This window comes from Mus caroli, unplaced genomic scaffold (genome assembly GCF_978045245.1).
Source record: "Mus caroli unplaced genomic scaffold, Mus_caroli_1 scaffold_14, whole genome shotgun sequence".
Taxonomy (NCBI): domain Eukaryota; kingdom Metazoa; phylum Chordata; class Mammalia; order Rodentia; family Muridae; genus Mus; species Mus caroli.
Genome location: NW_028227269.1, coordinates 99,004,369 through 99,020,243, shown reverse-complemented (window position 1 = coordinate 99,020,243; position 15,875 = coordinate 99,004,369). Strand labels below are relative to the sequence as shown.

Sequence of the window (15,875 nt, the reverse complement as noted above, 5' to 3'; positions counted from 1 at the left end):
ATATATAAGCGCACTCTACCTTGTCCACACACTGTTGCTTGTTTGTGTGTGTGTCGGAGTTCCTCCTTGGAGACGGCTGTTTCTCCTGCTCTCAGCTCCCTTGGTTGCCTGGAGTTCTTTGTCTAGGTTGAGGTCCCATGCATGCCATTTCCCGCTTGCATGTTAGCTTGGCTGCTGGTGTTGTCCTGTTCAGGTCTTGTTTAGGCAGCCGTGGTGCGGCTTCACGGTGTAGCTTCTGTGACATTTCTAAGACTTTTACTCCTGGCTCCTGCAACCAGTCTTCTCACCCCCTCTTCTGCAGGATTTATATTGTAAATGTGGCAACTAGGCCTGGGCCTGGGCACCACCTGATCATTTGTTCTCCGAATTTGATTGGTTGAGGTTTCCTATAATAATCTCTGTTGCAAGGAGATGGGGTGAGTCCTCTACAGGATAAGTCGTTAGAGTATAGTTAGGCATCATGCTGGTTTAGTAAAGTGTGGTTGTAGGTTCTTCTTCAGGATCCATTATGGCTAGGTTACTTTCTTTAGCTAACTGAGAGGAGGCCTCTGCAGCATCTCTGCAGCATCTTCTGTTGATGCTAGAATTGGACATACTACGTTGTTGTCATGCCCCCCCCACACACACACACTATTTCCGTTGTGGCTTTAGGATAGTCTAGCCTGTCGGGTCTGTACTGTTGCTCTGAGAGGAGGCCTCTGCAGCATCTCTGCAGCATCTTCTGTTGATGCTAGAATTGGACATACTACGTTGTTGTCATGCCCCCCCACACACACACACTATTTCCGTTGTGGCTTTAGGATAGTCTAGCCTGTCGGGTCTGTACTGTTGCTCTGAGAGGAGGCCTCTGCAGCATCTCTGCAGCATCTTCTGTTGATGCTAGAATTGGACATACTACGTTGTTGTCATGGCCCCCCCCCACACACACTATTTCCGTTGTGGCTTTAGGATAGTCTAGCCTGTCGGGTCTGTACTGTTGCTCTGAGAGGAGGCCTCTGCAGCATCTCTGCAGCATCTTCTGTTGATGCTAGAATTGGACATACTACGTTGTTGTCATGCCCCCCCCACACACACACTATTTCCGTTGTGGCTTTAGGATAGTCTAGCCTGTCGGGTCTGTACTGTTGCTCTGAGAGGAGGCCTCTGCAGCATCTCTGCAGCATCTTCTGTTGATGCTAGAATTGGACATACTACGTTGTTGTCATGCCCCCCCCACACACACACTATTTCCGTTGTGGCTTTAGGATAGTCTAGCCTGTCGGGTCTGTACTGTTGCTCTGAGAGGAGGCCTCTGCAGCATCTCTGCAGCATCTTCTGTTGATGCTAGAATTGGACATACTACGTTGTTGTCATGCCCCCCCCCCCCACACACACACTATTTCCGTTGTGGCTTTAGGATAGTCTAGCCTGTCGGGTCTGTACTGTTGCTCTGAGAGGAGGCCTCTGCAGCATCTCTGCAGCATCTTCTGTTGATGCTAGAATTGGACATACTACGTTGTTGTCATGCCCCCCCCCCCACACACACAGTATTTCCGTTGTGGCTTTCGGATAGTCTAGCCTGTCGGGTCTGTACTGTTGCTCTGATAGATGATATCACTGCAGAGGACACACTCCTCAGTCCTTGTAGCTGCCCAAGGATCCAGACACATGCATCACACATAGCATTTGAACATGCGTGGATGCCTCTGCTGTGGAGCTCAGTACCCTGTCAGAGCCCCTGGGTGATGCATTGGCATCAGGAGAGGACAGACAGACAGACCATCTGCAGCACAGGGTTGTAATGAACATTAATCGGGGTTTCTACCCCACCTTTGATCATTTAGTTCCAAATAAAAGACACAAAACCTTTATTTTATAAGAAGCCTTAACAGCACTAGAGCTGGGCGGGTATCCACCCTCTATGCTATTTTGTCTACTTCCCTGTCAATAACCCTGAGATAAAACTTGCCACTTTCCATCTGGGCTGCTCGTACTCCAACTGGCCAGTCCTCATGGCCAATTCTCACAGCCCCTTACCCATGGCATCTTCTCTCTCTTCGCTCTCAGCTCTCCTCTCCTCTCCTCCTCATGGTCTTTGCCTCAGACCCCAAGTCTGGCAACCAAAGCTCCACCTACCTCTCTTATGCCACCTACTTCTCTTCTGCCCGCTATAGGCTATAGGCATCTTTATTTAACGAATAGTTTAAGGAACAAGGTCACATAGCACCACATGGTTCTGTGAGGATTTCTTTGTCCCTGAGGCAATCAGATCTGGGGGGAGGGGAGGAGGGCCGTACTTAGGGTTACAATACAGAGCAACAGTGTACATCTCTGGGCAGACTGGGGACTGAGGAAGAGCCCTGACTGTTTCCTTAGGGTGTGTCAGGCCTACAAGTTCCTCTTGAGAAGCTCTGTGACTTAACCCGAAGCAGGTTCTGTGGCTTGCCTGAAGCCTTGCATCTGCTCCTAGGAGGAAAAGTCTAGTGCTTGACTCCCAAGAAAGTGCTGGGTTGTTTAAAAGCCACTGTAAAAGGATTGAGCTTTCTCTGGTCTCACTGAGAAGTCTAAAGCAGCCGGCATGTATGGTCTGACTTCCCTTCAACATAATTGTGAAGTTGGAAGAAATCTCTAATGTCAAGGTTTTAACCCAGACTGTCCAACAATGGGTGTGTGTGGGGGTGTGTGTGTGTGTGTGTGGGTGTGTGTATATCCATGCCCAGCTTTTCTTTGCCCTCAGTCACCTGATCACTTTGCCCTCTCTGCCGAGCAGCGTAGCTGCCCACTGCTCCTATAGTGAGCAGAGAAAATGTCTGTGGCCCTTGAGTCAGTCAGGTGAGCAGTGTAGTGACCCAGGTCCCACAGTTGGCTCCCACAAGGTAATCTGGTTTCTCCTTAAGTTCTAGATTGAGTGGGTCCCAATTCTGCCAGCAGGGGACCTCACTGTTGGGTGCTGAAGCAGCAGTCCTATTGGGATGAGAATGGAAAACAAGAAGGGAAGCCTAGCTCTCAGGTTCAGCTTATGTCAGAAGGTGGAAGCAGGGTTCCCAAAATGCTAGACCCTAACAGACTCGGCCCTCCAGCCTCCAGGAAATCCTTCGTGTTTGAGCTGAATGAGTGTGCCTCCAGCCGCATCCTGAAGCTGGAGAAGGAGAACCAAAGCCTCCAGAGCACCATCCAGGGTCTGCGGGACACGTCGCTGGCGCTGGAGGAGAGCAGCCTCAAGTATGGGGAGCTGGAGAAGGAGAACCAGCAGCTTAGCAAGAAGGTGACCTTCAGGGCCCTTAACATATCTGCCGCCAGACTCTGAGGAGGGCCCTTAACATGTCTGCCGCCAGACTCTGAGGAGATTCTCCTGTGGGACCCGTGTCTCACGTCTGTATTCTCCTGACATGCTCCTCAGTCCCATATAAGGCTCCTGGGGCAGTGGGGGTTGGAGGACAAGCCAGGAGAAACCAGGCCCCAGGAATCCCACCTCTGCTGCTTTCTCTCCTCTGCGTGGGGCATGGTGCACATTTCCTGCTGTGGAAAGGATCTCAGGGACCCATCTGGCTGCATTTACCTGCTCACCACTTACCCCCCTTTAAGCACTCAGTGTGGTGTGACAGCTCCTCTGTCACGGGAGTGTTCTGCCTTTAGAGGACAGCAGGAGACACTCCTATCTCATGCTTTGTCTTTTGGAGCAAAGCAAAAATGGGAAAAGTGACCACATGATTTGTTCTCTTAGATTTCTGTGGTCATAAGGCAGGGAATGTCTTTATAAGTGGGCGCCCAGTCTTGTATAATATGAAAAAGAGCTGACATTGAAGAAAGGACCCTCCAACTCCATGGGTTCTCAGGCAGGAAAGCCTGGGGTATCTTTTTGCTGGGCTAGGGACAGTGTGGGTCACCTCTGCCCTGTAGCCTATTCTCTATATACAAATGAAGATATGGAGAACTCTTATGTAGGAAACTCATGTTCTAGGAAGCTTGGGCACTGGTGGGTTCCCCCATCAGAGCCTGGTGTTGGTAGGCGGTGATAGGAGGGAAATTGTCCAGACAGGACAATACATTCTGGCCTAGGGCAGCCGCAGTGGATGGTAGGAGGGAGTAGAGTGGGCAGAAGGGACAAGGCTTGATTGATGATGGGTTTACCTGGAGGGTGACAGGACCTGAGCAGCTGCACAAGGTCGCCAAGCATAAGGAAGGGGAAGGGAACTCTACAGTCCTTGTCGGGAACGTGGCACTAGGTGCTTTGGGTATGTGGTCTGACCCTGAGCAGAAGTGGAGGACGTCAAGGGGGGAAAAAAGCAAGACCTAGAGTAGATTGGATGTGCAGCACCCTGGGTAGCCTGGGGCAGACACGGGCAGGCTGCTGCCCTGTGACTTCTCTTACCCCAGACAGAAAGTACAGGTCATGGCAGGCCAATGACTGAGGGAAGGAATACATTGCTGCAGAGGGACACTGGTACCTCTTTTGTCCCCTCAAGGGCCTGTATTATTAATAACCTGGGCAGAGAAGGGTCTGTCTGTCTGTCTGTCTGAACACAGCTCATCTTGTTAAGACTGACCATCACAGGCTGGATCTTTACATCTGCAGATTGAAAAGTTACAAACGCAGCTGGAGAGAGAAAAGCAGAGTAACCAAGACCTGGAGACGCTGAGTGAGGAGCTGATCCGAGAGAAGGAACAGCTGCAGAGCGGCATGGAGGCCCTGAAGGCGGACAGGGCCAAGCAGGTAGGCACAGCCATCCCCGTTGCACTCACACATGCCAGATGAGGAGCTGAGGAAGGTGGCTATGTTACTGGGTAATGTCCCCAGACAGTTCTGATTGTTCTGGCTGTGACAAACACCACGACTGCAATATGGAGGAAGAAAGGTTGCACCTTATGGGTAACAACAGCCTATCATTGAGGGATGTTGGGGAAGCAGGAACTTGTAGGCAGGCCTGCTTGGTACCCCACACAGCATTACATCCAGGAAACACACTCACAGCCGAGGACACACAGCAGGAATGGTGGAGGAGGATGCTTCTTCTCTGGCTCTCTCGGGCTCATGCTTACTTAGCTTTCCTATATAGCTCAGGACTATCTGCATAGGGAATGATGCTGCCCACGGTGGACGAGGCCCTCTTACATCAATAAATAAGACAGTCCCCAGAAGCCAGTCTGATCTGGGTAGTCCCTCAATTGTGACTCTTCTCTGCTGGCTTGAGGCTGTGTCAGGTTGACAGTTAAAGCTAACTAGGACATGGGTGGAGGCTGCTAAACATTCTGCAGCACACAGGACAGTGACTTACTTCCAAAAGCTGTTGGTGACAAGGGTGAGACCTTGGCACCCCTGCAGGGTTCTGCTTGCTTCCACCATCCGAAGCGCTGAGGTACTGATAAGTAGCTCAGGGGTGCCATCAGGAACCGACCATTCCAAGGTCACTGGACATCTCCAAACTCTGGGCAGAAATAAGTGGAGAATAGAGAGCAAAGCTGGGTTATCTGGTAGTTTAGTTTTCTAGCTTCTGTTGTAGATGATAAGAAGTGGGGAGAGATCAGACAGCACTGTACATGCTGAGCACAGGTGGGCCCTGTCCATGCATCTCAGCTTGGAAGGCACATACCGGGCAGCAGGCTCAGGGATCTTTATGACTAGACAAGGTAAGGGCTGGTGGGTAGACGTGCAGGGCCTCTTTAGAGCCGTTGTGCAAGGTTGTTTGGGGCACTGATCACAAGGTTGAGAAGACACAGGAAGGGAGCAAAGCATAGAGAGCAGCAGCCTGTTCAGTGTGTCTTTCAGGAAGACACTGGGGGACATAGAATGTGCCACAGCAGGAGGTCATGGAGGTGGGCAGGGTGTCCACTGGGTCCTGCTGACCACGACAGAGTGGACTAAGGGAATCACTCACATTTTAAAGAGAGAGATGTATCACGTAGGTTTAAGATTATGTTCAGTGGTATTGAGTGCGTTTTGATGAGCCATGGATGGGTTTGGGCGGCTTCTGCTTAGAAGCCCCTGTATGAAGCTAGATCACTAGTGGAGGTTCCTGCAGCAGTCTGGGTCATGCCTAATATGTTTGCTTATAGATAAAGGATCTGGAACAGGAGAAGGGCCACCTCCACCAGGCTGTGTGGTCCCTGCGGGAGAGGCCACAGGTCAACAGCACGAAGGATGTGGAGAAGGAGAACAGAGCCCTCCACCAGGCTGTGACAGAGGCGGGCAGCAAGCTCAGCCAGCTGGAGTTGGAGAAGCAGCAGCTGCACAGAGACTTGGAGGAGGCCAAGGAGAAGGGAGAGCATGCAGAGGCGCTGGAGAAGGAGCTGCACCGGCTGGAGAAGGAGAATGAGCAGCTGACCAAGGAGGTGACCTCCCTGAAGGCGGTCACTGAGAAGGTCGAGGCCCTGGAGCATCAGAGCCAGGGTCTGGAGCTGGAGAACTGCTCGCTGAGAAAGTCCCTGGATACCCTGCAGAACGTGTCTGTGCAGCTTGAGGGCCTGGAGAGGGACAAGCAGCAGCTGGGTCAGGAGAACCTAGAGCTGCGCAAGATGGTGGAGGCCATGCGCTTCACCAGCGCCAAGATGGTGCAGATTGAGACGGAGAACCGGCAGCTGGAGAGGGAGAAGGAGGAGCTGCGCAGGGACGTGGAGCTGCTCAAGACCCTGAGCAAGAAGTCGGAGCGGCTGGAGCTCAGCTACCAGAGCGTGAGCGCTGAGAACCTGCAGCTGCAACACAGCCTGGAGAGCAGCACCCACAAGTCTCAGGCCCTGGAGAGGGAGCTGAGCCAGCTGGAGGCCGAGCGCCAGGCCCTGAGGCGAGACCTAGAGACTCTCCAGCTCACCACCAAGCAGCTGGAGGGGGCTGACGAGGACAGGAAGGCCCTGGAGCAGGAGGTGGCCCAGCTGGAGAAGGACAAGAAACTGCTAGAGAAGGAGGCCAGACGCCTGTGGCAGCAGGTAGAGCTTAAGGACGCCATCCTGGATGACAGCGCTGCCAAGCTGTCAGCAGCTGAGAAGGAGAGCCGTGCGCTGGACAAGGAGCTGGCCCGCTGCCGGGACGTGGCCAGCAAGCTGAAGGAGCTGGAGAAGGACAACAGGGACCTCACCAAGCAGGTCACCGTGCACACGAGGACGCTGACCACCCTGAGAGAGGTGAGCCTCGAGTGTGGGCAATGGGAAAATGGGTCTGTTTTCAGGGGGCGGGGGGGAGGTTCAGGGAGATCTTGGTGTGTCCTCCTGAGATGTTTTCCCCTGGGGCTGAGCATGTGATAGTTAAAAGTGTGATGAGGCTGGGTGAGAGGCATGGGGTGGTCTCACTGCTCACTGATGACCCTGTGGTAAGCATTTCCCCCATGCTGGTGTCCCTCCACCCACAGAGGCCTGTGTCCCCTCCCCGCCCCCATGGACTCCCTGTAGAGTGAATGCCTTAAGTAGAAGATGCGCTGAGCACACCTGATATCCTGTCCGTAGGAAGCTTACTCAGCTCTCGGTGCCTGTGGTGTCCCCCCACCTCCCAGTGACTGATGGGCTCTAGCGTTCTGGCTTTGCCCAGCACTCAGAGCCAGCATTGAGACATGTATATTTGCTAGCCTGGGGTAAAACTAAGATTCCCAGAAATTAACTAAAAAGTCAAAAGAACCCCAAGACAGTCGTCATGCGCCAGAAGACTGCTCCATTCCAGACCACAATGGTCAAGCTATTGGGTTTTTCCTTTTAATTACATTTTCCAGTCTTCCCACACGAAGCAGATTTCAGGTTTTGGGTCATGGTTTTCTTTTCTTCCATTTATTTATTTACTGTGTATGTGTGTGTGTGTAGGCATGTGTGAGAGGGAGTCTTTTCTGTCTTCCCAACATTTGGGTTCTGGTTGCCAGGCTTGTCAGCAGATGCCCTGGCTGCAGAGTCACTGTCCCCACAGTGAACAGGTTTGAAAGCCAAGATACTAAAGCCTACAGGTTTACTTTGCTAATTATAGGCCCCTTAGATTGTTTCCAGTATTCCCCACTGTTTTGTTTTGGGTTTAGGGTCTTTTTCTTCCTCTTTGGTGTTGAGGATTGAGAACATGCAGTCTTGAGCATGCTCTCTGAGCAGGGTCCCCAGCTCTTCCCACTTCAGTGGTCTTGGACATCCTTGGACACATCAGGCACTTTGTAAAGGATATGCTCCTGGAACTGGAGCAATGGGACCGAAGTGTGTGACCATTTTAGCCTGTGGCATCTTGTGCTTCCTGGGGTGTCTGTTCCACTTCCCTTGGTGTCTCTTTGTGGATTGTCAGGGTGCCTGTTTACGGTATAGCTCTAGAGGACAGCATTAGCATCTGGGTGGTCCAACCTGCAGGTTTTGTCTCAGCCTATGTTCCAGGAGTCTTCAGCTCACTGATTCAGGTACCAGGCTCCTCCTAGCTTGTGATTAAACCATCCCGTAGCGGAGCGTCCTGGCTCCTCAGCACGTGGCAGGTAGAGGATCAAGGGAGAGAGATGATGATGATGCTCTCTGGAGCTCAGCCTAAGGCGACAGCAGGCTGCTATGTGCCTGGTGAGAGAAGGAAAGTGATTTCAAAGTGAGCCCAGAACCGTGACAAAAGGCAGCTGTTGGTGTAGGTGAGCCAGGGAGGGGCTGAAGCCCTACGTGCCACCCACACAGTCCATGTCTGTAGAGTGCAGGCAGTGTGGGCTGTGATGCAGTCACCACCTACCCAAGGACCTCCAGAGCTTGTTACAGAGATGCACTTCCCACTCACCACAGTCTGGACAGCAGCCTGCCGTCTGTCCTGGGATTTACCAATTCAGGGTGCTATCCTGCTCCTGTTTTTTATTTTGAAAACAGAATCTTGCTCAGGCTAGTCTGGGATTCTCTATATAGCCCGGGCTACCGTTGAACTCTTGATCTTCCTGTCTCAGTCTCCTGAATGCCCACCTCCAAAGGGCTTTGACCTAGAACTCCTCCATCGCAGCACTAGGTATGGGTGGTGGCCATGGCAGTTTAGAAGATTGTCAGAACCAAACCCATGCCAGTGTCCCTCTGCTTCGTGCAGATTCATGCAGACCCATGATATTCTAACCCTAACCCTTGCCAGAGCTGCCCACTCGGCACCAGCTGCTAACCCGGCTGGAAAATTCCACGGTGGGGGTACTATTCTGCATATGGTTTGGTAGGAGGGATATCTTTGCCTCAGGCAGGAGGTAATAGCTCCCCTCAGCAAGCTGTGAGGATGGAAGCCAAGGGGATTGTGGAGATGAACTCGACCTCATCGAGTTAACCAAAGCCAGGCTTTAAAATAAACTCTTCAGCATGGAGATGGGTGGCTTGGTTGGTGCTTGCCTAATAGCCATGAAGCTCAGTTGGAATCCCAGCACAAAATCAGGCATGGTGGTACATGTTTGTAATACTAGTATTTGGAGGTAGAAGCAGGAAGATTACAAGTTCAGGTTTATCCTCAATTACACAGCAAGTCCAAGGTCACTCTGAGTTACCTTAGACTCTATCTCAAAAAAAAGTAACAATAACAACAACATCTCCTTTCTTTATATTCAATTACTTGTTAAATGTATAATTTTAAAAAGTCAGTCATATTAGTAGAAATAATACTTGCTGCTGAAAGCCATCATAACAGTATTTCTGACCTGTTTTGGAGAGCATTCCAGTTCCGTTCTCTGTTGCCATGTGGTCCGTTGTTCACAGCACAGGAAGGCTGGGAAAGGCTGTTCACCCCTTTCTTTTGGTGGAGCATTCTGGAGTTGACCACACCATCAGCTAGCCTGCTTGCCTAAAACATCTGAAACCAGCCTGGTTTGGGGAAGAGATGGCTCAAAGCTGTGACTCCCGTCCACGGTGGTGTTTCCTGTCTTGCAGGACCTGGTGCTGGAGAAGTTGAAGAGCCAGCAGCTAAGCAGCGAGCTGGACAAGCTAAGCCAGGAGCTGGAGAAGGTCGGCCTCAGCAAGGACCTGTTGCTGCAGGAAGATGAAGGTCGCGGTGATGGGTAAGGACGGCGGGCACCTTGCATTACCTACCGCTCTGCTCTGATGAGGCTGAGCTTCTGGGTCACTGTGTGACTTGACTCCGTGTCTGTCCTAGGCAGCTCAGGTCTTGGCCCTAGGAGTCTCAGGAGATATGGAAGGAGATTGTTTTGTGTGATAAAAAGGCTGTGTGTGGTTCTGGCCTCCTGCGAGTGTGACAGGCTCCAGACTGACCTGCACCCAGCCGCAGGAAGAGCCACTTCTCTTTTTAATTCAGTGTTTGCAGTTTTTCCCAGCTCTGCTTTCCTTGAACAGCGTGGCTTTTCAAAGAAATCTAGTATGGCAACCCTTTTCTGGATTTGTAGCCAACAAGATTCACACGCCTGCTTTGACATGTTTGTTGCAGTAGGAAGGCTGCAGGCCTGCCACATGGCTGGTCTTGTGACTCTGGACCAAGATCTGGGGTTTTCTGAGATGGAGTCTCCCTGTCTGTAAAGTGTTTGTAATAGAACACTTCTTTAAGAGGTGGCTGTAACATGGAGTCATAGTATTTTGTGTGATGGTGTTGCAGATGTGTCAGCTGAAGAAACAGCTTTCTTCTCCCGCCCCCTGCAGGGGATCTAGGCAATGGGTTTGCCTCCCGGGGTCCCTGGGACACCTTCTGCTGGTGGTAGTTAAACCAGCTTAGTGGAAGGGTGTGTGTTGACCACAGGGAGATGGGATTAGAGGTGAAGGGGAGTGAAGACTGTACTATTATTGTATTTTTATATTTTCAGAAGAGGCAAAACTGAATCAGCCTTGAAAACAACACTGGCTATGAAAGAAGAAAAGATTGTATTTTTGGAGGCACAGGTGGAAGAGAAAGAGAGCTTGAGTCGCCAACTCCAGGTTGAGCTGCAGATGGTAAGGGCCAGGCTGAGGTCGTACCCTCCCCAGAGCTACCAAGAGCAGTGCTTTGGACAGATGACGAGATGTAGGATCCTGAGACTGCCAACCTGAGGGTATAGGGGCACACAAGAGCCAGATACATAGTGGGGAGGAAGCAGATACACAGTGAGTGGGCTCAGGGCAATCACACACTTCCAGGTCAAGAACAGGCACATGAAAAAGTCGAGAGGACCAAGTGAAGACCTGCAGGCTCCGCAGGCCCCTTGGATGAGACAGGGCCTTCAAGAATATATGTCAGCTCTTGGGCACATGCAAGTACATGTTGAGAACATGAACACATGTGCACACACTACATACATATAGACATGCTTTTTTCACACTTTCCACGCATGCCAATAAGGTGTTTTACACACGCTCACACTTGTGTGCATCCAGTTTCCATCTATGGGTGGACTCGTATATGGTTTCCCTTTTTTGCACATGTGGCACATGCCCTGGTTACAGAGTTATTTGGGACCTGAAGTCAGACAGAAGCAGAGCTGGCAAGGCCTCTGTGAGATGTATGACTGACTGACTGTGCCTGGTTTGTCTCTATTGTGTGGCATAGACTGGAGGCTCAGGCAACCAATAAGAGCTGTAGACATGTAACTAAGGTGGGGCCTGAGGCAGGCGTGAGTTCACATCCCCACATTTCCTGTCTTTTGGGGAGGAACACATAGCAAAATAGAGCATCTGGCCCATCCCTCCTCAGAGGGTGCGTGGGTGGGTGTCTGAGACTCTGTGAGGGGTCCCTCCCTACCCACTCCTGGGGTTCCTGCGCGGCTCCTTCCCACCTGAGTCTGCTTTTCAACACGGCTTGCAGGTAAAGAAAGAACATGAGCAGTTGAGGCAGACCCAAGAGGGTAGAGCCCAGGCGCAGAACGCACTGAAGCACCCTCCGGGCAAGGTCACCGATCTCCAAGAGAAGGAAGCCTGGGGGCCCAGCCATAAAGAGGCCACCATGGAGCTACTCCGTGTGAAGGACCGGGCCATCGAGCTGGAGCGCAGTGTGAGTGGGCTGCCCGCAAAGTGACCACACTGTTTGCAGGTGTCCCCGTATAGCAGACTGTCACTGCTGAGTTGTCCTGGCCCAGGGGGAACACACCCAGTCTCCCGGGCTGAACCCCTACCTGCTGTGGCAAGGCCAGAGCAGATCCACCAGCCCTCTTCCCCACTGTGTTGGGGATGCAACTTCCCAGAGCTGCATCCCAGCCTCTCCTCCCAAGCTGTATCTAAGCAAAGCTTTATTGACATGCAGCCGCACCTTTTATATTTGCACGTGCTCTGGCTGCTTTCCCGCTGCCAGGGCAGGGGCAGCTTTCGTCGTTGGGACAGAGATGATATGGCCACCAGACCTGAGAGTGCTTACTCTTGGCCCTTATCAGAAAAAGCTCTCCAGTGCATGGCTTAGCCCTCCAGTTCTGTTTGTTTCACAGCAGTGACTTCATGAAGTCCATCCTGGTGATTCTCAATGGACAAGAGAGCTGAGACAACATTAGAGGCTTTCGCCAAGGCATGCTGATGATGGGTAGCACCAGCCCGGGCCCTGCCTCTTAGCCTGATCAGTGGCGTAATAGCTACGGCCTTTGCTAGTTTCCTGTTCCACTCGCTGTCTCAGGGATGTGGACAGCTAGTGATGAGGGCTTGAGCTCTGTAGTCAATGGGGGAGTGGCTTCAGCTCACAGAAAAGTACTTTTGGGGTATTCCACACCAAAGGGAACAAAGGGGGTCATGTAAGTGGCATGCATGCCTGTATGCCCCAGGTCCCAGGCAGTAGTCCCTATATTGTCTCTGTAAATTCTATTCATTGTCCGTTTCCAAGACAGAAACTATTAACTTCCCGTACCTGAAGACCCCCCCAGCTACCTCTACCCTTGAAGGTTCAGTAAAACCCCAGGCCCTATGCCCAGAAAGAGCTCACCATGCTGTGTGTAACTGGTGTGTGCTTCTCCCCTAGAACGCAGCTCTTCAGGCCGAGAGGCAGCTGCTGAAGGAGCAGCTACAGCACTTGGAGACTCAGAACGTGTCCTTCAGCAGCCAGATCCTGACCCTACAGAAGCAGAGCGCCTTCCTGCAAGAGCACACCACCACGCTGCAGACCCAGACTGCGAAGCTGCAGGTAGCAGGACGCTAATGGTGCCTCGTGGGAGCTGCAAGGCCAGGCAGGGGGATCTGGAGACAGGCTGGTTGCTAAGAGGCTTACTGTATACCGTAGACGTATACAGTCTCTGCTGTGTGTGTGTGTGTGTGTGTGTGTGTGTGTGTGTGTGTGTGTGTGTGTGAAAGAAGAGAGAGATTGGAAGAGTAAGCTTGGTGGAACAGTTTCTGTGCAGTATACCTGTATTATGCTGATAGAGGGCAAATGAGGCTGTGACCTGGCTTCCCTCTGCTGGAAGCAGCCAGCAGGGCCAGCCCTTCAGTCTGCTTATCCTGTGGTCTGTAGGTGATGGGGAAATGAAAAATTACTCATTAATGTAATTTCTGGGAAAAGTTGGAAAGTTACGTATGGGGCAGAGACAATAAGCCGGAAACTTACTTGGCAAAGAAGTTAGGTTTGTTTTGTTAAAATAAGAAAATAGGATGTTGGTTTGTTACTTTGTTTTGGCTTGGAAAAAGTCTTTGTCTGGTTTTAATATAAGAGCAGTTCTGGCCCCTGTTCAGTTTTTAATGTCTTGGGGTTGTGTTAGAATACTTTAAAAACTCAGGTGGTCAGATGTGGCCCGTTAATAAAGTGCTTAGCATGTACACAAGGTCCTCGGTTCAGGCCCCAACAGCACAAAAATATATATGTAAAAATCAATTGGTTGACAGTATTATCTGATACTCAAGAAAATAGGCTTTAAAAATAATCAGTAATGACATGCAAGGGGCTCACGTAGAAGGAGAACATGATTTCTGGAGCTGGCTCAGGATGACATCCTTCTCGCAGCCAGCGTTTTGCCATGTTGGCCCCACTTCCTAAGCCAAGTCCTCAAGTTCCCATAGCACTGTCCATGGCTGGCCTGCCGTGAGGTCCCTCTGAGGCTGGCTGTTGCTGGTCGTCCTCGGCCTGATCACTCGCAGGGCTCTCTGCTCTCCCTCCAGGTGGAGAATTCCACACTGAGTTCCCAGAACGCAGCGCTCAGTGCACAGTACACGGTGCTGCAGAGCCAGCAGACTGCCAAGGAGGCCGAGCACGAGGGTCTGCAACAGCAGCAGGAGCAGCTGGCAGCCGTCTATGAGGCCCTGCTTCAGGACCATAAGCACCTGGGCAGCCTGTACGAGTGCCAGTCCTCAGAGTATGAGGCCCTCATCCGCCAGCACAGCTGCCTGAAGACGCTGCACAGGAACCTGGAGCTGGAGCACAAGGAGCTGGGGGAGAGGTGAGAGGTGGGGCCTGGAGGCAAGGGAGGCAGAGGCCGGGGACGGCAGGCTGGTGTGGGGAGACGGCCTGTGCTGGAGGCAGCTGGTGTGTTGAGCCCCTTAGGCTGTCAGAGAGCTTGTGGTACTTTCCTGAGGGCCAAGTGCATCTCGTCCCTCCCCCACATTTCCTCTTGGCAGGCTGCTCTGCATTGTTGCTTGCACCTGAGCTTTCTCAAGGGAAGGAAGTAGAACCTTAGCAACTTCTGCTTCCTTTTTGTTTGTCCAGCTGGGGATGTGGCAGGGGACACTGGGGCCAAAGAGTGCCTGGCTCACTCACACTGGTTCTGGGTGGCCCAGTGTAGACACTTGGAGACCTATTCTCTAAGAATGCTCTCTCCTTCCTCCTCCGTCTGACCTACACCCTTGGGGAAATTCTGGCTACCATTGTGCAGGGGTGTGTTTATCCACACTTAAGAATCCCTTTTCCAAGTCTGAGGCTAGAATGCATGCTTAAAGGAGGGGGGAAGAAAAACCAACCCAAATCCTCCCATTATGTTAAGTATTTAACGTGCACAACAAAACACAGAGTAACCCCACACCTCTGATCTCAGCACAGTTGGAAGGTCGAGAGAGGGAGGGAGGGAGCCGAGCCCTCAGCTGCCCTCCCCTAGATGCCCACACTACCTTCATCCTTTAATCCACACCAGCTGCTTTTTTTTCTTCTTTTTAAAAAGATTTATTTATTATTATATGTAAGTACACTGTAGCTGTCTTTAGACACACCGGAGGAGGGCATCAGATCTCATTGTGAGTGGTTGTGAGCCACCATATGGTTGCTGGAATTTGAACTCAGGACCTTCGGAAGAGCAGTCAGTGCTCTTACCTGCTGAGCCATCTCTCCAGCCCCCTCTTTTTTTTTTTTAAGGTATATTTTGCACATGTTGAAAAATACTATGTACTAACTTTTCACCATAGCGTCTCAGGTCCTGGGATGTGTGTCGTTGATTCGCCCACTGTTGGCCGAGCTCCTGCCCATGTACCGAGGGTTCTAGATCCCTGAACACTCGTACTGAGGGTCCAAAGTCCTGTCTTGTCAGCTACTTTGGCTAGACATAGCTGGAGGCTCCTTCAGTCTGTGCACTGGGCTGCGAGTGCCTGTCACACAGCACTGAGTAAAGTCTGAGTTCTTCTCATCTGCTACCTAACTGGACTCCTGCCATAAACTTACTGTCTTGTCAAAGGCTCAGTGGTAAGCCAGACCCCAAAAGCCTGCTGGCCGAGTGTGCCACACAGGGAGCAGGGATTAGACAGCCCTGCTGGTCAGTCTGTGGCCTTTATTTGTCAACCTCCATGATTCCCCCACAATCACTAACTTATGTGGAAGCCCGACGGTCCTCTCATCTCATCCCCCACCATGCATGGTGGGGCCACCTCTGCACCTTGGCCATTAAGTGACTTTCCTACTTGGGGCTCCAGTGAGATGTTCCAGGTGCAGCTGATGTGGAGGGTGGGATTAAAGAAGAGACTGGAGACCCCAACCATGCTACTGCTACGTACTCAGAAGAGAAGGGGGGAGGGGCAGATTCCTGAGCAGGATGATTGAGGAACCTGCCTCAGGCCACTCCTCTCACTGACTAGGGTGACAGTCAGGGCTTGTCACTTTTCTACCCTTGTGCTCTGCTGCCCCCCAGTGGCAGCCGTGTAAC

General features: G+C 51.7%; 1 protein-coding gene across 1 annotated transcript in view; it reads left to right on the top strand.

The window, feature by feature from the left end:
- Ccdc88c (coiled-coil and HOOK domain protein 88C) overlaps positions 1-15,875 on the top strand; it is a 121,616-nt gene that overhangs the window by 79,433 nt on the left and 26,308 nt on the right. Inside the window, exons 13-20 of the mRNA XM_021178770.3 lie at positions 3,060-3,244; positions 4,556-4,693; positions 6,034-7,095; positions 9,796-9,923; positions 10,677-10,803; positions 11,651-11,836; positions 12,785-12,946; positions 13,912-14,189. Of these exons, the coding sequence (XP_021034429.1) occupies positions 3,060-3,244; positions 4,556-4,693; positions 6,034-7,095; positions 9,796-9,923; positions 10,677-10,803; positions 11,651-11,836; positions 12,785-12,946; positions 13,912-14,189 (2,266 nt within the window). The remainder of the gene's footprint in view (positions 1-3,059; positions 3,245-4,555; positions 4,694-6,033; positions 7,096-9,795; positions 9,924-10,676; positions 10,804-11,650; positions 11,837-12,784; positions 12,947-13,911; positions 14,190-15,875) is intronic.